This window comes from Phodopus roborovskii, unplaced genomic scaffold (assembly GCF_943737965.1).
Source record: "Phodopus roborovskii unplaced genomic scaffold, PHOROB, whole genome shotgun sequence".
In the NCBI taxonomy this organism is placed as follows: Eukaryota; Metazoa; Chordata; class Mammalia; order Rodentia; family Cricetidae; genus Phodopus; species Phodopus roborovskii.
The window spans coordinates 9823052-9843635 of record NW_026126416.1 but is presented as its reverse complement, the minus strand read 5'-3'; the positions used below and the strand labels follow the sequence as shown (position 1 = coordinate 9843635).

Below are 20584 nucleotides of genomic sequence, written 5' to 3'. Positions count from 1 at the left end.
AGGGCCAAGGAAACCCTCCTATTCTCTGAAAGTTTCAGGCGAATCCTCCTTGGTGGAGATCTGTCTATCCAAATCCTGCCTCGCTGGCCTCTCGCACACCGCTTTCTCTGGGCACCAAAGGGTTGAAGGACTGTGCACTGGTCTCCCTCCGCAGCCTAGTCTCCTCCCTAAGCCCCCTCCCCGCGGTGCTGGCCAGAAACCCGTAGCATCCCGGGCGCTGCCCCCGACCCGTGCACCCCACCCCCTGCCGTCGACCCCCTGCGAGCTACGGAAAGCGGTGCTCGCCCGTGCTGCTGGCGCGCTCCGGCCGCCGCTCGGCTCCGAGTTCCCCGCGCGTGGACCGTGGAGTAGGGGGGCGACCCCGCGACGCGCTCTCGCAGCCCGAGGCCAGGGCCTGCTCAGGGTAGCCAGCGGCCGGCCCTCCTCTCGCCGGTCCTTCCCCGCTCCTCCTCCCCGGCCCCCGCCGCCCCCGCCTCCCGGCCGCCCCCGCCGCCGCCGCCCCAGGCCGAGCGCGGGCGCGGAGCGTGGGAGCCATGGTGCGCGAGCAGGAGAGGGACCCCGAGCGCCAGGAGGCGGCGGCGCGGGCGAGCGGCGAGGAGGAGGAGGCGGCGGGGGAGGAGGGACTGAGCGATAGCGACGAGGGCGACGGCGTGGAGACGGGCAGCGGCCGGGAGGAGGGAGAGCAGGAGGCGGCGGCCGGGTGGGAACGCAGCGAGGACGCGCGGCTGCTGCGCGCAGGGCTGCCTCCCGCCGCTGTCCCCGCCGCGGCCGCCCGCGACCCGAGCGGACGCCGCCCGCCCGGGACGCCGCCCGGCCGCTCGAGGATGCCGCCGCCGGGCGACCAGGACCGCGCGCGCCGCCGCCGCCGCCGCCGCCGGAGGGACCTTCTGCTGAGCCAGCTCTGCTTCCTGGCCTCAGTGGCGCTGCTGCTCTGGTCGCTGTCGAGCCTGCGAGAGCAGAAGGGTGAGTGCTCGCCGCCTGCCCCGAGTGGGCGCTGCGGCTCCAGCGGCTCAGGCTCCCGGGGCTCGGCTCGGGCCAGCTGCGCTGGGCTCCGGCCACACTGAGCAAGCACGAGGACACCCGGTCCCTTGCAAGGCTGGGAAGGAAGGGGTCTGGGCTCTAGGACTGCTGCGTGGAGGAGTGGCCAGTCCACTTGGGCACCCTGAAGACCTTTACTTGTGACTCTTGCTTTCTGCCCCTTCCTCACAGCCTGAGGACTGGTGGTGGTGGTGGTGGTGGTGGCGGCTGGGAGTGTCACCCTAAGCAAGAACCCTTTCACTACCAAGGCCAGTCATAAAGTTGTTCTGGCAGCAATCGGTACCAGTGCAGGTAACCAACCACCTGTACTCCTGGCTTGCTGAGGGCATGCAGGGCTGGCTGACCGGCTCATACCCGGTTCTCCACGTGTTGTGTTCTCCACACAGAACAGGTGGGGTGGGTGGCAGAGAATGCTCCTTGCCACTGTTGAGGTCCAAGAACAGGTGCTGGGAACTTCAGACAGGAAAAGTGATAGCTACTAGCTAGGGTTTAGGAATGGGCATGTTCTCTTAAAGGGTTGCTAGGCAGGAACACATGAATTCATTTCTCAAGGCTGGCTTGCTTTCTTCCTGGGACTTGATGTTGGGGATGGATGGACCACTCTATGCTGTCCACTTTTTCTTGGTGCCTTGGCTGGTGGTGCGCGCTCGCGCACACCACACACACACACACACACACACACAGAGGCACACACACACACAGAGGCACACACACACACACACACACACACACACACACACACACACACACACACAGGCACACACACAAACGGCTTTGGTCTTATCTTTGCCCTTGGCTTTTCTGGAGCTAAAATAGACATTGAGGAGAAATGTGCTCAAAACAGTTGTCTATTGGAAACCATTTGAACTTTGGGATGCAGCTGTGTAAAAGAACAAACTAACACCAAGGAAAGGCAAGACTCGGGCGGAGGGGGGGTTGTAAAATGATTTTGTGTCTTGGCTCTTCAAGTGTCAGGGTTTGCAGGCAAATAAATGGTTGTGGGTGTAATAAAGCAGTTACAGATATGTGCTATACTGTTAAGATAGACACAGATCTGATAAGTGATTCTTTGAACACACAATAAAGGCATTTTGATAGCAACGGTGACATTTTAAAGAATGCCATCAATCAAGAAAAGGATTTCCCTCACATTGGTTGGTGTAGTGTTTCATGGTGAAACTCGAGGGTCATTCTAGACTTAGCCGATCTCTCTTACAGACTTCATCATATATGGTAATAGGAGAGAGGCAGTCCCGGTTTTCAGTGAAGCCCTTAGACTTGGCGACTCTCTTCTGAATCTCAGAGTGTCTGGCCTTGGATGCTGACACGAGGGAGGGGGCTGTGTTGTTTGAATGAAGTGAGACTTCTCTCCAAGGGCAGATTCAGAGCTGCTAAGCAATGTCCACTGACTGTCACTAAGAGGGTTCGCAGTGTTTCTGAGTGAAAGCCAACAGATAGTTTATGCCTCCCTTGGCAAGAGCTATTCCAAGTCAATTACTTGGTGGCTGTTTCCCTACAGGTTGGGGCCCTGTGAGTGACAGGCTTCTCAGCACTTTCCAGGACATTAAAGACAGCTCCCCCCCCCATGGTGAATGTGACCCATACATTGAAGCAGATCAATTGTAGGTGCTTCAATTTGTTACCACCACCACCAGATGCTGATAGGGTATCACACATTGTATACTTACAACCTGATGACTAGACTTTCATTTTCCAGTAGTTTCCCTGACAATGATGTTTCTGTCCATGTGCTACTGACTGGGATTTTATTCCATAGCATACCCTCATCTCTACCTTTTTCTTATTTATCTTTTATATTTTCTTTCTCATTCTCACTTCTCCTTTAGCTCCCCCCCCCATGTTAATGTCTAGTTTAGGAACCCCTGATTCCCAGCCTTGGAAAGACTTAGCTGCGAGAAACCCAACAATTCTAAGGACCCTGTTACCCAAGCTCTGCTGATCCTCTCCACCCCAATGCCCAACTCCATGACTTGCTGGTCCTCATTCTGTCTCTAGTCCCCCTTTCTTCCATTAGATGCTGCTGTTTTCAGTAGAGGATGCACAGCCGTGTTGCAGCAGCAAGGCATAGTTTCCTTGCAAGATAATTTTAAACAGATCAATTACTGCATGGAGATCTTCCAGTGATATTTTTGCTTGGGGAATTGCCATTCAGCATTATAAACATCGGAGTAGTGACTTTTACTCTGAAAACTTCGGGACTGCTCTACAGAATATACTTTCAGCACGGGCAAAAGGTTCCTAACTTTGCCCCATTTTTAAAGACACTAGCACTCACAGAGTGATTGGATAAAGTCACATAGGAATTGAAGAGTGGAGGGACAAACCAACTTGAGGTGACCTGGCTCTTTGTTCCCAGCTGTGTCCCTTGCTTTGGGGTGCTGCACGGTGATGTGTATATGGTATTGTGGGTGTATGTCTCTAATGACCAAAGTTAGTTAGTATTTTACCTTTAAAAGCATGTGGTAATTAGTAACAATAACAAGATAACCCTCAGAGACTTGTGGAAGTTACATTACATAATCATGGAATCTGGGATCTCTTTCTTGATTTCTAAGGAAATCCAGATTTGGGTATATACTAAAAAGTTTGGTTCTACTGTGTAAAGGTTTTTTTTTTGTTTGTTTGTTTTTTGTTTTTTTGTTTTTTTTTTTTTTTTTTTTTTGTGCTCAGTATTTGGTTGGAAGACATATATCAAAGAATCTATACTGGTTCTTTTTTTTTTTTTCCCCTGTGTAGCTAGGGCATGAGGATTGTTTAATTTAGGTCAGGAAGAGTGAGTGTTGGAATGAAGAGAATTCTTAATTCTAACTACAATAAAAGCAATAATAATAATAACTGCAGTTTGGGCATCTTGAGTGCCAGGCACTGTGCCAAACAAACATCCTGTGTGTCCACCTCATCTGCAAACAGTCTTTATTCCCGTGAGCCTTCAGCAGGGGAGACACAGGCTCTAGTGTCCTATTTAGTTGTTGCTGATGAAGATATCCCTTTTGATCTCTGTGTTCAAAGCCAATTTAAATAAGGTGTTAGATTTGCTAATGAGGGTTTTCATTTATTCTTGCCACAAGAATGAATTACTTTTGTATATACTGAGTCGTGTAGAAGTGTTTCACTTATCATGGCATGAACTACATGGCCATCTTTCTCCAGTAGGGGTTCTAACTCAGGAACAATTATGTATATCATCTCTAGAAAGTTCTCAGCGTGTCACTAAGAAAAAATATAAATATAAATAAATATTTGCACAAACATGTGTGTGTATAGAGAGACATATTTACATGTAAATTACTATTGCTATTTAACAAATTATCCCCAAAGATGTTATAAAACAGCTGCTTAACTTTTCTTCCCATGGATGCTTTCGTTTGGGAAATTGGATGGGCATGTTTGGGTGGCTTTTCTCTACTCCATTATGTCAGAAGTCATGGCTGGGAAGAGTGCAAGACCGGGCAACTTGACAGTCCCACTGCCCTGCTGTGTCCACCACAACTAGCCAATCCTTCACCCTGCAGTTACTTAATCCTTCTGCAACGCCAAGGTCTTCTGGACTATATTAGATTCCCCACTGCGTTCTCTGAAAACACTGCTTTCTGTTGATTATGTTTATCAAAGTCGGCAGCTATCTATTTGTTTGGTCATTCCTCTTCACTGGATTCTGAGCTCCAGGGGGTCAGAGACCCTATGATCTATTCTGACATCTGTCACCCCCACCACCCAGCCCATAATAGGAGCTCAAAATGTATTTGTTATAGATAGGAGAAGTACTTTTGATTTCTGAACTTCAATGTCTCTGATAAAAATACAAAAACAAAACAAAAAACCCACCAGGTTTTAGGACCCTACTTGCTCTCCTGTGCTTATTTTCATAATTTCTCCTCCTGTAAATTTGATGTTGTCCCCCCCCCCTTTTTTTCCTTTGGAATGCACTGAGCTGAATGAAAGTGGCGGGCTGTGCTCCATATCAGTTGGATAGTGGTAGGATTTGAACCTGGGGTGCCTGGGTCAAAACTGCATATGGTTGCATTTTCCAGCATTGGCAGAGAGGAATACAAGACTGGGAATCACCCTGCCTTTTTCAGTCAGCCAAGGAGTAAGGAATAACAGAAGGCTCGTTTCATAGAAGCGGTATTTTAGAAACACGCTGCTTTCAAACCTTTTCTATTTTCCGCACGAACATATATAGAAGTGTTTCTTTCCTCCTGCCTTTTCTTAGCTGCTCATCAACCCAGATTTTTCTCAAAGATTTCCTCTCCTTCGAAGCCTCAAAGATTTTTTTTTTTTTTTTTTTTTTTTTTTTTTACCCTGGAGGGTTGGCAAAGCCAAAAGAATTGCAAAACTAACTATTTGCTGAGAATTCCAGGGCCTGGTGGAAGTTGGCTGATAGCTCAGGACTTTGGCAACTCTCGTTTCTATAAGGAGTGTTCCATGTGCACGAAGAAAATCTTCGTGTATGTGTTTGGGTAATGGAGGGAAGGATATTACATAGACTGCCCTAATGGAGAAACTGAGGTCTAGGGGTTTCAAAAAAAAATGTCCCCAGAGTTATACTGCAAGTGGGTTATGATCTCAAGAGAGTGATTTGAGGATTTCTGGTTGATGGCCACCACTCCCAGATTCTGTAGAGTTTATTTAACAGCCAGTTTTATTCATTGCTTGCAATAGTTTCAAACAAGGTCCTGCTGTGTAGGATCTGAGAATGCAAAGTATTGAAGACTCAAGTTGGGGAAGGTTTGCTGTGAACGAACCAAGGGGGTGATGGGCTGTGGACTTCCAGCATTCCACTTGCTGTTTCCAGTCTGGTTTTGACTTGGGATTGGCCATGCTCCTTACTGTTGCTAGTGTTAGGTATCACCATTCTTTGGTGGCTTCCCTGTCCCCATCATCATCTTTGTTAGTTGTCTTTTTATGAAATTATTCTCAGTGGATTCCTTGGAAGGTGTCCTTCCAAGATCACAAGGGCATCAGATCCAGGGATCTCTACTTACCTATACCTTCTTTAATCAGTCGTTTTGCTGGTTGCTGGGATGACAGTGGTATCTTAGGTAGACACTCAGGATCGGTCTTCGGGCCTTGTGAGAAGAGGGGCACTGAGTGTTTGAAGAATCATTGGAAATATGAATTGAGGAATGCAGGGTGTTCTGGGGGAGCTTGTGGAGCTTCAGAGGTACTGGGACTTGGACAGAAATGAGTTAGAAAGACAAACTCCTAGAAAACTGAAAATATTGTGGGCAGGCAACTGACAGAGATGTAACTTCAGATGGCCAATAGCCACAAATAACATTTTCCACCCTTAATTATGAAGCGGGAGATTGGAATTTAAAAATAATGAGATGTCATTTTTATTTTAAAGATTGGCAGAAGCTAATGGACCCAAGCGTAGTTAACTACAACAAGAAGGCTGTGTTGCTAAGTTGTTGTTTTGAACCATACATGTGCTTATAGGGTTAGAGCAACCACATGTTTTTTTTTTTTTTTTGAACCCTGGGTAAAATCTTAGTGGACTTGGGCCCAAATGTGGGCCATGGAGCTGTTTGGCTATTTAGTCTGGAGTTTAGGGTTAGAAGATAACTCTGGGGATTAGGAAAGACCAGTGATGGTTGCTTATTTAAACCATGCAATCATTCTTTGCTTTTCAGTAGCTATGTATTCCTGAGAGGGTGAGCAAATAAAATCAGCTCAGCTCCTACCCAGTTTGGAGCATTTCCCATTGGTAGCTTTTGCAGTATTGAGTGTTCCTCTTCATTTTCCCTGTGCATGTCTGTTTTGTGCTGGCTTAGAAAGGGGCATTTTTACTTTAGTGACCTGGTCTGCCACCAGAATTTGAACCCCTGGAGGACACGAAAGAACAAAGGGTGGTGGGGAGGCCTTGGTGATCTGACTGTCATTTCACGTCCACACCAGGAGGTCAATCATACTATGTTCTAGACAGAATGGGAAGTGTTCATTTTGGGATAGTTTGAGTTAGTGAGCTGGTGGGACATGAAGCCGATAGTTGAAAATCTGGATCATTAGCAGTTGCAACCACAGATGAGGACTTGTGAGGAGTATACCAGAAGGTGAAAATTATCTAAATTATCTCTTTGGTGAGCTCGTGTTTCTCAACCTTCTCTGCAGTGTCACCTAGGGAACTCTGGGCTTCACTTGTGTCTGAATCTTACCTAGAGACATTGATGGAATGCTTCTGAGTATGCTGTGGACATTGTTTTGTTTTGTTGTTGTTGTTGTTGTTAAGAGTGATACAGCTGGTACCAATGAGCAGCCAAGACTGAACCCCAATGGTATAGGTTCATATGCAACACTCACTGTATTATGGCTATGTGAAGGCCCATTGTCACTGAGCTGTGAAATACACTGAACTCAATTTTTCTCTTCAGGATATAAATCAGTATTCTTCTTAGTTTTGTAAATCTTAGCCACAATTTCATCCCAAACTCTCTTCCCCTGGCCTCATTCTCATCTTCATATGTATACTGACGTTTTCTAAGTTCTGCTTCTTCATGCAGATTCTTCTGGCCTTTTCTTGTCTGGTTACGTGGTAAGCCTGCTATCCAGCTGTCATCTCACCACCTCCCCTCAGATTTGTGCCAGTCACATCTCTCAACTCTCCCCTGGAAGTTGTCTTCTTAGAAGCCATGCATGTATCACTCTTGGCTTACTCCCTCAATTATTTTGGATCTCACACATTCCAGGTGCCTCTGTAATAAGGTAGGGAAAGCACAGGTCTGATACCTTGCATGTTTGAAGACCCCTATTTTAACCCAAGTGTCAGATGGCTTGGGCTCATAACTTAGGTTACACAACTATAATCCTAGTACTTGGGAAGGCAGAGGCAGGAGGGTTAGGATTTTGAGGCTCGCCTTAAATTTAAAATAGAAGGGAGATAACTTAGGATGGTCCTTAATTTCCTTGGGGATGTGATAATGTTGCTTGGATATCCTTCTTTCATTGATGCCTCTAAGGAGTCTGATGCTGTCCCAGTTTTTAACTGTGTTTAGACTGTTTCCTTTTCCTAAAACACTTGCCTTGTTCCTTCTGTGTTATTTGCTCTGTGTCAGTGAGTTATAAGACTAGTGTAGGTACATGTCTGTCTAGTCTCTTAGGTCTTCCCCCAGATTCTTCTAATCTGGAAATGAATGTCACTCAGGCCTAGGAACTTCCACTCTGTGATGTCCTCATCCTTGCTCACTCCCTTTCTGGGTTGGCAGTTACTGGATGCCTGAGTCCCTGAAAGCAACTTCTAATCTACCTTTCATCCCTACTTCTTTCACCATTTTGAATGAGTTTTTATTTTGTCTGTTTTGAGATAAGTTTTATTATTCAGCCCAGGCTGGCCTTGGACTTGAGATCCTTCTGCCTTAGCCCCTCAAGTGCTGAGATTACAGTCATTTGCAATTGCTTAGGACTTTTTGTTTGATTTTGATTAATGTCATTTATATATTTGTTTATTTATATTAGCACATGTGGGTATTTTGACTACACATATGTCTGTGCACTACAATGTATTCCTGGTGCGTGAGAAGACCAGAAGAGAAATGTAGATCCCCAAGGACTAGAGTTACAGAAAGTTGCAAGGTGTCATATGGGTTCTGGGAATCAAATCCAGGTCCTCTGGCAGAACAGCCAGTGTTCATAATCTTTGAACCATCTCTCCAGCCTGTCTACAATATTTTTTAACCAAGAACTTCCCATTCCCTTAACAAAACCTTTACTCAGGTATTCATTATTGCACGTGTATTCATGTACGATGTGTGCAGGTGAAGCATACATGTGGAGTCAAAGGATAATGTATGGAGTTAGTTCTCTGCTTCAACCTCTACTGGATTCTGAGGATCTCACTTGGGTCACCAGGATGCCACAGTGAGTGCTTTCACATGCTGGACCATCTTGTGTCCCAGGTTTGCAACTCTTACACTGGCTTTCATTCCCAAGGGCGTATTTCCTTCGTATGTTATCCATCTTCATCATCTCTCCCACCTCTGACTATGCAAGTGTTGATTTTAAAGATTCCCTTTCTTTTGCTGGACTAAATAAATGGTTCTTGTCCATCTATGTTGTTCTGGTTTTCTTACCAGTGTCTTTAAATGTCAGGGGAACTTTGGTGTCTGTGTCTGCCTTGTGTTTAGGAGGGGCTGTTGCAAAGATCATTGTAATGACACAGGAAGGGCTTGCTGGTGAGTGTCCCTGGGAGCACATCTGACTGGGCCATGTCAGTAGGAAAGGCTCTGTGTGTCTCATTTTCCGTGTTTGTCAGGGATTTCCTAGAGAAAGATCCCCGTGTCCTGCCATCAGCAGAGAGACATGTTCCCTCAGGGGGTCCAGTGCAAGAAGAGGTTTTCTTCAATAAAAGCATTTTCTCTGACTCAGGGTCTTAGTCCTCCCAATCATGACTGTGAAGGGGTTCAATAACTTATTTGATGACAGAACCAAGACCATCCCTCATTATTTAAATCATCTGGCCTCTTTACTGCCTTTTCAATGTTAGCCGCTACACAAAAGGAAACTAAAGATAGGGGTGAGTCGGAGGAATGGAAAACCTTTTTAAATTGATTTTTTTTAATTGAGTGTATTGATTGGCATATGATTGGAAAACAAAACACGGACTCTATTGTACATGTTTTTTTTAGTTAGCTTCACTGTAGTATTTTGCAAAATTGTGGTGTAATATTATCAGGAGGATGGTGACATCAATCCCATCCACCTCTCTTACCCAGGTTGACTCTCTTTTATTGTACATGCAGGTACATGCACTAGTGTGTGTGTGTGTGTGTGTGTGTGTGTGTGTGTGAGCGTGCAAATATGCCAGGTTCTACACAGTATAACTCGTCTGGGTTTGTGTGTCTACCACCAGCAGCAAGGTAATGGAGAAGGGTTCCTCTTATGACACTATCCATACCCTTCCATGCAAAAGGACCTATACTCAAAGTCAACTTTTAAAAAAATCACAATTTAAATGATGAAGGGAAATCACCACCAATTCTATTACATTCTGCCCAAAATTTTTATTATACACTGGGCCAGAGAAAGGATCTCCAAGTTCATTTACATTTGAGGAATTTAAGATGTGGATAGCTTCCTATGATTACCAGTCTAGTATATGGAAAGCTGAATGCCGGGGGAGGGTTGTGTTTGGCTTGCTGAGGACTTTCTTAATGGAAAGTTATTTTATGTCACTTGCATGGTATTCCTGAATGAAGGATGCATGAAAATTGCTTCTTCAGATAAATGGACCATTTTTTTCTTTTTTTTTTTTACCCATGGGGTTTCCCATGCTGCTTTCCTTGATATTTGTTTTCTGGACTATGAGACATGGAGGCACACTTAGGCCACTGATTTTTAATGTCTGATTTGGTTAGAAGTGACATGAAAGAAAATTACCAATTTCACTTTTTGCTTGAAAAACAAAAAAAAAACAAAAAAAAAAAAAAAAAAAAAAAAGAGCCACTTGAGAAACAGCACAATGTTAAGGAGGGGAGAACATAATGAATGAAGATCAACTTTTGGTGAATCGTCTCACAGTCTGAAATGCTGCTGAAGTGCTGGAATCTCCTGGGAAACTTTTCAACATCCAGGACAGTTAGTCCATGGGAAAAAAAGGGGGAGTCTCAGGATGAGCTGCTTCATGTAGCAAGTAAAGAGACATGCTGAAGCTGGAGCATTAGCCCCCAGGACACTCTGTTTTCTAAGAGTTTATGTTATTGTTTCAGATCCCTCTATCTTGATGTAATCAGTAGGATAATGGGCTCTTTGGAAAATGAGTGGCCATGGGTTTTATTTTCTTTTTTCTTGTCAGCAGTGTGCGAGCCTATAACTATCCAACTTTGTTTCGCCCTTGCTGTAACATTTCTGCATGTTGATCTGAACACCAGTTGCTAAGAAGAGCTTCCTAAGACCTTAGCAATGTAGGATTTAAAAATCAAACATATAGCCTTTGGAGTGGCATTTCAGGTTGATGTTTAAAATCACAGATAGTTTTGGGCTGTGTATAGAGAGTAAACTCATTGCATCCACTTTAAACAAATCTAGGCAAATTCATTCTTATGTTATTTCCTCCCTTCAGCATGTCAAAATTGAGATCAAACCATATATAGTGGCTTAGATCTTTAAATTTTTTGTTTGTTTTTTGAGACAGGTTTTCTCTCTGTTGCCTCGGCTATTCTGGAACTTACTCTGTAGATCAGGCTGGCCTCAAACTCAGAGATCTGCCTGCCTCTGCCTCCTGAATGCTGGGATTCAAGGCATGTGCCACTACTACCCATTAGATCATTAAATAGGAAAAAAACCCTATCATATGTATGTATGTATGTATGTATGTATGTATGTACATATGTGTGTACATGTGTTCATGCCTCAGAATAGATGGAGAGTTGAGTGGACAACTGCAAAAATTAAGTTCTCTCCTTTCACCATATGGGTGGGTCCTAGAGGTCAAAGTAGGTTAACACACTTAGGGGCAAGTGTCCTCACCCACTAAATCATCTTGCTGGTTCTTACACTTTTAATTTAAAAATAAATGTCTTAATTTTAAAGTTGCATTCACTCTCCCTGCTAAACTCTAACTTGTCCCTTTGTAGTCATGTCTTCTTCTCATCCATTACCCTGATCTATTGTCGGCCATCAGAGTTTTTAAGAATACAACAGCACACACATATTATGATAATGCTGGGGAAGTGTACACAGAAAGGTCATGAGTTTGAGGCTAAATAGGGAGACTTGTCTCAAAAGAAAAGTATTATAAAAATTAATGTTTTTCAAATGGAATCCAACACTCTAATAGTTTCAGTTTGTTTCTTTTATCATGACTTCATCTAAGTTGTCTTCTGAATCAGGAGCTTACATGTCCACTTCTTTTGACTGAGTAACATTCCATTTGCCATATTGGATGGTTTATTCCATTTCCTGTTGTAAGGTACTTGAGTTGCTTTTAGTTTAAGTATTTATGAATGGAAGTATTTATAAATACTCAGTTCTAGGTTTATATTTTATTTTTCCTATCATGTTACACATGTTACACTTGTTGGATTCTTTAGTATAATGCTATTTGAATAGTCACCTATGACTTGTCCCTGATGTTAGGAGGGAATAATTTAGTCATAAACTGTTTAAGCAATATGTTTACTGTAGTTTTCACATAGTTATATTTTATGATGTGATGAAATTTCCTGTCTAATTTTCATTTGATGAGAAGTTGTTTTTCTTTTTTAAATCAGGGACAGACATTGAAATTTGTCAAATTTCTTTCCTGTAGGAATTAATTGCTCCTTTGCTTTTTCTCTTAGACAATTTACATATAATGGCTATGCAGAATGGATTGTGTGGAATGGCTTTTGAACAGAGAGCCAGTCTTTCACACCAAAAATAGGCGACAGTAACTCAAGAAATGGTTTGAAGTTTATATTTCTTGGATTTGCTTTGCTAAAATTTTACTGAGCACTTTTATGTTATGATTGCATGAGAAAATAGTTCATGACTTTATTTCTTGGTCCTTTCTTTGTCTGGTTTTGCTGTCAGGGTAATACTGGCCCACAGAGTGCGTTGGAAAATGCCCCCCTGTTCTTCTGTCTGCTAGAAAAGATTGGAATTGACAGAGCTTCCCTTTTAGCTTGTCATCAGCATTTCTCCATGACATTAAAGTTAAGATGTAATTTGAACGTCTGCATAATGGTAATACAATTGCATTTTGTGTATGTGAGAGAGAGCTTTGCTATGTAGCTCGTGTTAGTCCTCTTGCCTCACCTCCTAAGTGCAGGAGTTATGGGTGTATGCACCTGTCATACAACTCATGCCACCTTTGTTGATTCTGGAGCACTCGGCACACCTGAGACACTGTTCCAGGTACTTTTTCTGTCTTTATTTCTTTACCCTAACCCAATAACCCTACGGGATGGGAAACATTTTCTCTCTGTTTTACAAGCAATGGAAAACAGGACACACACATGAAAAGAAGTAAATTATTGAAGCTTGCAGGGTTTCTTTGTAACCAACTTCGGTTAGAACCCAGCCTGTCTGGTTCAGAATCCCATCACATACCACACTGTCTCCTTTGATTTTTACTTTGTCATATCTGAATCATTTGGGTTTCTATCTGCAGATATTTTATTTTTGAGATAGGGTCTCACTCTGTAACCCTGGCTGATTTGGAACTTGCTATGTAGATCAGGCTGGCCTCAGACTCGTAGAGATGTTCCTACCTCTGTCTTCTAATGGCTGGTGTTAGAAATGTGCACCCCCTGCCCCCAGACTTGGCATTTTTAGGTTCTCTATTTGGCATCATGAAGTATTTTCCATGGGCTGTCTGTGGTGAGAGTCTTGAGCAAGAAATCTTTGCCATTATCTGACAGTTTCTTTGACTGGAATCTTCAAAGTGTTATTTCCTCGTTAACGGACATGTCTGTTGGAGAGGCTCATAGTTACTGCTCTGTCAGCTTCCAGGAATGTGAACAGGTTTGAGATGAGAGCCTGAGCCTGAGAGCGTTGGATTCAAGCTCCAGTGGCCAAAAGTGAGTGTTATAATTATTGTGTGGTACATCTCTTCAGTACTGGGAGTCAAATCCAAAGCCTCTGATGGATGCTCTGCACGTGCTCTATTACTGAGCTATGTCTGAGCACCTACATAGTCCTCATTCAGTGTGTTCTAGGAGACTGTAATCTCACCACCTTTGTTTGCCTTTCCCCTCTGTCTTTATCCATTTATATCATTCTCTTTCCTTGTGGACAAGATTTGTTCATTCGTAATCTCAATTTTCTTTTTTCTTCTGAGAAAAAGAATCCCAAGTCAGGATTATAAGTTTGAGTCACCACACTCAGGTTTGTGTCTCTATCTAGAGGAATGATAGCATTTAAACGATAATGAGTAAGGGTTTAACATGTATTCTGTATATTTTATCCTCTCAGAAGTTTTTATGGCATATTGGTATCATTTTTCATCCAGTTCATACTCTCTCTCTCTGTCTTCTCTCTCTCCCCCTCCCTCTCTCTTTCTGCTTATATTTTTCCATTATTTTATTCTCAGGTTCAGAATCTCAATCATATATTTATTCCACAAACTCTTTCCTGTCTTTCTTCCCACTCCTACCTGTATGATCTAACTGAAAAAAATGCCTCTGTGCTTCACTTGAGGTTTAAGGTCGTTGAGCTGAAGATGCGAGCAGAATCACCTCTGTTGATTCGAGTATTGTTTATGGAATCATCTTAACCCACGCATTTCTCGAATCACGTCAGTCAGTGTTTATTCTCCCTGTGCCACTGGCTGCTTCTATGACATCTATTTTACTCCACTTCCTCATTAATTAATGCTGTAGTTTATTAGTGTGTTAATTATCTGGCAGGGTGAGGCTCCTGTCCTCTTGTTTTGGAAAGTCATTTGCTGTTATCATCCATTTATCATTCTAAGTGAACTTTAGAATCTCTGTGAAATTTCCATGAAATCTCTCTAGGATTGGGAAAATCTATAAATAGTGTCTGGAAAACTGGCATTTTGCAGTGCAGATTTCTCTCACCCCTACTGTGCTGTTTTGTTTGACCAGGCTTTAAGGAAGTTAGCTGGGAGTCATGATTACTTCCCCCATTTCTTTCTTGCATTTGTCTGTGAAAGTCATTCTGCTGTGTACTATTTACCATTGCCCTCGATTCATTCCATATACCTTTAAAATATTTTTTCATGACGTGTTATTTTGTTTAAGGTTTATTTTATTTATGTGTATGTTTTTCTGTGTAAGTGTATGGCATGTGTGTGCAGGTGCCTGTGAAGGGCAAAAGAGAGCATCCTTTTCTCTGGAACTAGACTGCCTGATGTGGATGCTAGGAACCGAACTCATGTCCTGTGCACTAGGGCATGAGGATTGTGTGCACTTTTAATCATTAAGCATCTCCCCAGGCCCTGCATTGTATTCTTAAAATTTTTAAATTACGTACATATAATTGTTCTTCTAAAGCAGTAGTTTTCAAGCTTCCTAATGCTGTGACCCTTTAATACAGTTTTAAACAGTTCCTCATGTTGTGGTGACCCCCAACCATAATTTTATTTTCATTGCTACTTCATATCTGTAATTTTGTTACTGTTTTGCCTTGTAAAAAAAACTTGTGTTTTCCTATAGTTGAGAACTGCTGTGCTTAAGAACATAGCAATAAAGTGACTTCTAATGAGATTCCATTATACTTGTATATCAGGGCCTCACTGTACCCTCATCAGAGAAACTTCTTGCAGTAGATGAGAACGAACACAGAGACCCACAAATAGACAATATGCAGAGAGTGAGAGGCTTTGGAGCATTCTTCCAAATGTCTTTGTTAAAGCCCTTCCTTCAGAGCACAAGGGTCCATGGGAAAGAGGAGGATGAAAGACTGTAAGTATCAGAGTACCAGAGGTGATAATAAAGTCAAGATGCCCATATTTTAAATATAATCTGTTCAGTAGATACATGTTAAATAAATGAATGAAAAATAGAAGGTCCACAGATTAACTCAGAATATGTTAAAAATAAATCAGAGTAGAAACTGTTGCTGTTCTTAGTATGAGAAAGATGTATTGTATTAATTAATGCTGTAAGACCATTATTAACAGTTTTCAAAGTAAAACTTTAAAATGCTACAGTAGGCTCAGTTCCATCCCTTTGAAACTCAGCCTCATGGTGTGGGCCCAGAATCAGAGTCCTCTAGATTTTTTTTTCATCCTAACCAAAGTTTCCCTTCCCTCTTCTCATCCTATTCCCTCTCTCTTCCCTGTTGCCCCTGCCCTAATCCATTCTTCTGTTTCTGTTCAGATGGGGCAGGTCTTCCATGGTTATAAACAAAACATGGCATATTAAATTGTGGTAAGACTAAGCACCTACCCTTGTATTTGGGGTGGGAAAGACAATCCAGCATGAGGAATAGGTTCCCAAGAGCCAGCCAAAGCATTAGGCACAGCCCCTGCTTCCAAGGTTAGGAGTCCCACAACAAGACCAAGCTACATAACTATCAAATGTATGTAGAAGGCCTAGGTTGATCACATGCAAGTTCCCTGGTTGCTGGCTCAGACTCCGAGTTCCTCTGAGCTAGGTTAGTTGTTTCTGTGGGTTTTCTTGTGATGTCCTTGACCCATGTGGCTTCTATAATCCTTCTTCCTCTTTAGCAGGATTCCCTGAACTTAGGTTAATGTTTGGCTGTGGGTTTCCATCAGTTACTGGATAAAGGCTCTCTGATGACAGTTGGGATAGTCACAAACTGATCATGGGAATGGCCAGTTAAGGCTAAGTATACACCATTGACAGGAGTCTTAGCTGAGATCATCCTTGTAGAGTCCTGACCCCAAAATGTCTCCCCTTTCCAGTCATCTCTTTCAAGACTCTTCCATCCAGCCACCCCCCCTAATCTGATCCCTCAAGTTCACATCGCTACCTGCCCTGGTTCATCCAGGAGATGGCTTTTATTTCTTCTTCCTAGAGAGATGTATGTGTCTCCCCTTGGGTTCTTCTTGTTAACTAGCCTCTCTGGGTCTGTGGATTATAACATAGTTATTCTTTATTTCAATTCTTAAAAATATGAACTGTTTGTAATCCAGAAAACCATTTGTTTGTCTTTCATGTCAATCATCATTGTTTGTTTTATTTATTTATTTATTTATTTATTTATTTATTTATTTATTTATTTTGAGATTCTCTCACTATATAGCCCTGGCTAGCCCAGCTCTTGACATGTAGACCAGACTGGCCTCAGAGTCTCAAAGATTCACTTGCCTCTACCTCCTTAGCACTGGACTTAAAGGTATAAACCATCATTCCCAGCTCTGAACCTCTGAATTATTTTTCTTCTTGGTTATTGGCTTTCAGTACAACTATGACTCCTGTCTTCTGTGTTTCATTTCTCTTTATGCTTTATGGTTGCATTTCTTTTGTCCATCTTATGCCTTGTTCACCTCTAAATTAGCCAACTCCATCATAATATTAGCCTTGCTGTTTATAGTGATCAAATTTTTTCTGTCCAGTGTCTGAGGATCTGTGCTCTACTATGAAGTCTATTCCTGTTGCCTAGTGCTGTGAACATGTGGTTGGGATTTCATTCTCTTTATTATTTTCATCAAGAGATAATTCTTCCTAGTTCCTTTTTAAAATATGTAATTTCTTTTATTTAAATTTGAAGCAAGCTTATTTTACATATCAGTCCCAGTTCCCACACCCTCCTGTCCTCCCCTGTTCTCCACACCAATACCCATCCCATCCCCTTTCTGCTCCCCAGGAAGGGTGAGGCCTTCCATGAGAGTCTTCAAAGTCTGTCATATCATTTGGAGCAGGACTTAGGCTCTCCCTCATGTGTTTAGGCTGAGAGAGTATCCATCTATGTGGGATGGACTCCCGAAGTTCATCCATATATTAGGGATAAATACTGATCCACTACCAGAGGCCCCATAGACTGCTCAGTCCTCCCAACTAACACCACTTTCAGGGAATCTGGGTCAGTCCTATGCTGATTTCCCAGCTATCAGACTGGAGGTCATGAGCTCCCCCTTGTTTGGGTCAGCAGTTTCTATAGGTTTCTCCAGCCTGGTCTTGATCCTTTGCTCATCACTCCTCCCTGTCTGCAACTGGATTATAAGAGTTTGGCTCAGTGTTTAGCTGTGGGTGTCTGCTTCTGCTTCCATCAGCTACTGAATGAAGGCTCTAGGATGGCATATTAGGTAGTCATCAATCTCATTATCAGGGAAGGGCATTTAAGGAAGATACCAGAAAATGTAAAGATCTCCCATACTCTTGGATAGGTAGGATAAATATAGTAAAAATGACAATTTTGCCAAAAGCAATCTACAGACTCAATGAAATCTCCATCAAAATCCCAGCACAATTTTTCAAGGTCCTTGAAAGAACAATACTCAACTTTATATGGAAAAACAAAAGACCCAGGATAGCCAAAATAACCTTGTACAATAAAGGAACTTCAGGAGGCATCACCATCTCTGACTTCAAGCTCTATTATAGAGCTATAGTCCTGAAAACAGCTTGGTATTGGTGCAAAAATAGACAGGAAGACCAATGGAACTGAATTGAGAACCCTGATATTAACCCGCACACCTACAAACACTGATTTTTGACAAAGACTCTAAAATTATACAATGGAGAAAAGAAAGCATCTTCCTAGTTCTTAAACCAGAGACAGTGTATGAAAATTTTGCATCTTCGCTGGTTTACCGCTCTCTGGTGCTCTCCATCCCTTCTCTTTTAGTCTCTGGAAAGCAATATATCAGCATCCTGTTTTCTGCCTGGTTAATTTGCATTTCCAGGAAATAGGGTCTCTAAATAGATGACTCTAAAATGCTATGTTGAAGGGGAATGAGGTGCCCTTGAAATCAGCTTCTTTCAGTCACAAAGCCTGCATTTTTCTGTGTTTGGTGTTTACACCTGGGGGTCAGTGTTTTCTACACAGTCCACCTGTCACATCCCATTTTTATGTCTTAGGGCTTTCACACTCAGCATCTTTTTTATGTATTCCCATATCCTAATCATTGAGGATGTGGAGAAATAGGAGCTGTTTGCCACTAGCTAGCTGACATTATATTCCAGAATATGTCTTCATTTCAGCTTGAAAATGTCTGCTCATTAGAAAGGAAATTATCTCCACAGAAGTGCAGGTGAGGCCCCGGCACCCTCATCCAAGTTAAGGTCAGTGGTCATTTTGAATTCACACTTAATTAAAAGCTGTTTGGATGCTTCTCCTATTCCATAACTCTCAACCTTTCTAATGCTGCATCCCTTTAATACAGTTCCTCATGCTGTGGTGACCCCCAACCATCAAATTATTCTGGTACTACTTCATGACTGTAATTTTGCTGTTGTCATTAATTGTAATGTAAGTATCTGATATGCAACCCCAAAAGGGCCATGACCCATAGGTTGAAGGCCACTGTCCTATTCTAAGTATCTCTGAAGACAGAGATCACTAAACATGGAGACTCAGACAAAAATGTTATCTCAGCATGCTATTGAGGGTTCTCTAATGGCACAGAACTGATAGGAAAAATAAATAATATATGCCACATATTTTTATTTATAATATATATTATTTTTAAAAATTTTTACATGGTCTGGGCAGTGCAATGATGGCTGTCTCAAACTGGATAGATCAAGAATCCATTAATTGTCCAGTCCACTGTTATGAGTGTCTTACCAGTCATGATTAGTGCTGAAGGCCTGGAGGATTCTTGGAGAATTGCTGTCTTTAGTCTATTCTACAAGATGAAGACGCTTATTCTAGCATCAGTGAAGAAATGTAGCAGTGGCAGTCACAGAAGAGGTAAACTTGCCAGCAAGAGTGAAAGTAAGCAGGCTAAAAAGAAAGCTTTCCTTTGTCCGTGGGGTTATTTTCTAGACTGTCTCCATTTTATGGTATGTCTTCCTACTCCAAATTATCAAATCTAGAAAGCTCCTCACAGGAGTGCCCAGAGGCTTGTGCTATAGCTAATTTAAAGATATAGTTAAGATAGCCTGGGGTGGTGGCATACATTTTTAATTCCTGCATTAGGGAGGTAGAAGCAGGCAGATCTCTGTGAATTTGAGCCTAGCATAGTCTACATAGTAAACACTATGGCAAGATCCTGTCTCCAAAAAAAAAAAAAAAAAAGCCAAATTAACAACTAAAATTATCTGTCACACCTAGCATGATAGGTGTTAACAATGGTCCTTCACAGATGTCTGTGTCCTGATCCTTAAATTCTGTCATTTTGTTCTGCTGCATGGCTGTTAAGGTAGAAGTGAGTTTATAGGTGGAATTCAGTTGATCCTGAAGTGCTGAGATTGTATTGATCCTCAAGATGGTCTCGTGTCATTACATAGCTTCTTATTGGCAAAGGGGAGGAAGGAGACATTGAGTCAGAGAAGGGGGTTAGATGACCCAAGCAGAAGTAGGAGGGATGTTACTTGTGACTTGAAGATGGAAGGGGACCAGGCACTGCAGGCAGCATCTAGGAGCTGTAGAAGACAAAAGATTCTGTCCTGCAGCTTCCAGAAAGAACATAGTGTTGGGCATGTCGAGACCTGATTTGGATTCTGTGTTCCAGAACTGTAAAATTGGAGGCTGTTCAAAGGCACCAATGTTATGTTAATTTCTTAGAGTAGCAACAGAAACTCCTGTACTTTATGTTTCAGATACTGACCACAGTCTAACTTTTAAATGTAGATGCCAGAGGTCTGTGTGGTTGACTATATGCACATTTCATGGACCTTTTGTGTTAACATTTCTGTGTAACTACTTGAAGGTTATACATTTATTATTCCTTCAGTTGTTACTTTCCCCAAACTAGAACACCAGCTCCCTAAGAAAAGGCACCCTTGCATAAATAAATAATACGATTAATACTTTAAGATTTTCCAACTCACAGACTGATCATTCAGTTGAATAGATTGGTCATAATTATCTGTGGTTGATTCTTTGAATTGTGCCTGTTGTTGGGGTATTTTGTTGCTATTATTAAACACTTGTTCATGGCTCAGTTTGAATCCATTCATCTTTTCGCTAGCCATTGTGTTTGCAGTAATTCCACAGGCCTAACTGCCCAGTC

General features: G+C 42.5%; 1 protein-coding gene across 1 annotated transcript in view; it reads left to right on the top strand.

The window, feature by feature from the left end:
• The first annotated feature begins 341 nt into the window (after positions 1–341).
• Slc24a3 (solute carrier family 24 member 3) overlaps positions 342–20584 on the top strand; it is a 480001-nt gene continuing 459758 nt past the window's right edge. The window contains exon 1 of the mRNA XM_051183243.1: positions 342–963. Within this exon, the coding sequence (XP_051039200.1) occupies positions 534–963 (430 nt within the window). The 5' untranslated portion in view covers positions 342–533. The remainder of the gene's footprint in view (positions 964–20584) is intronic.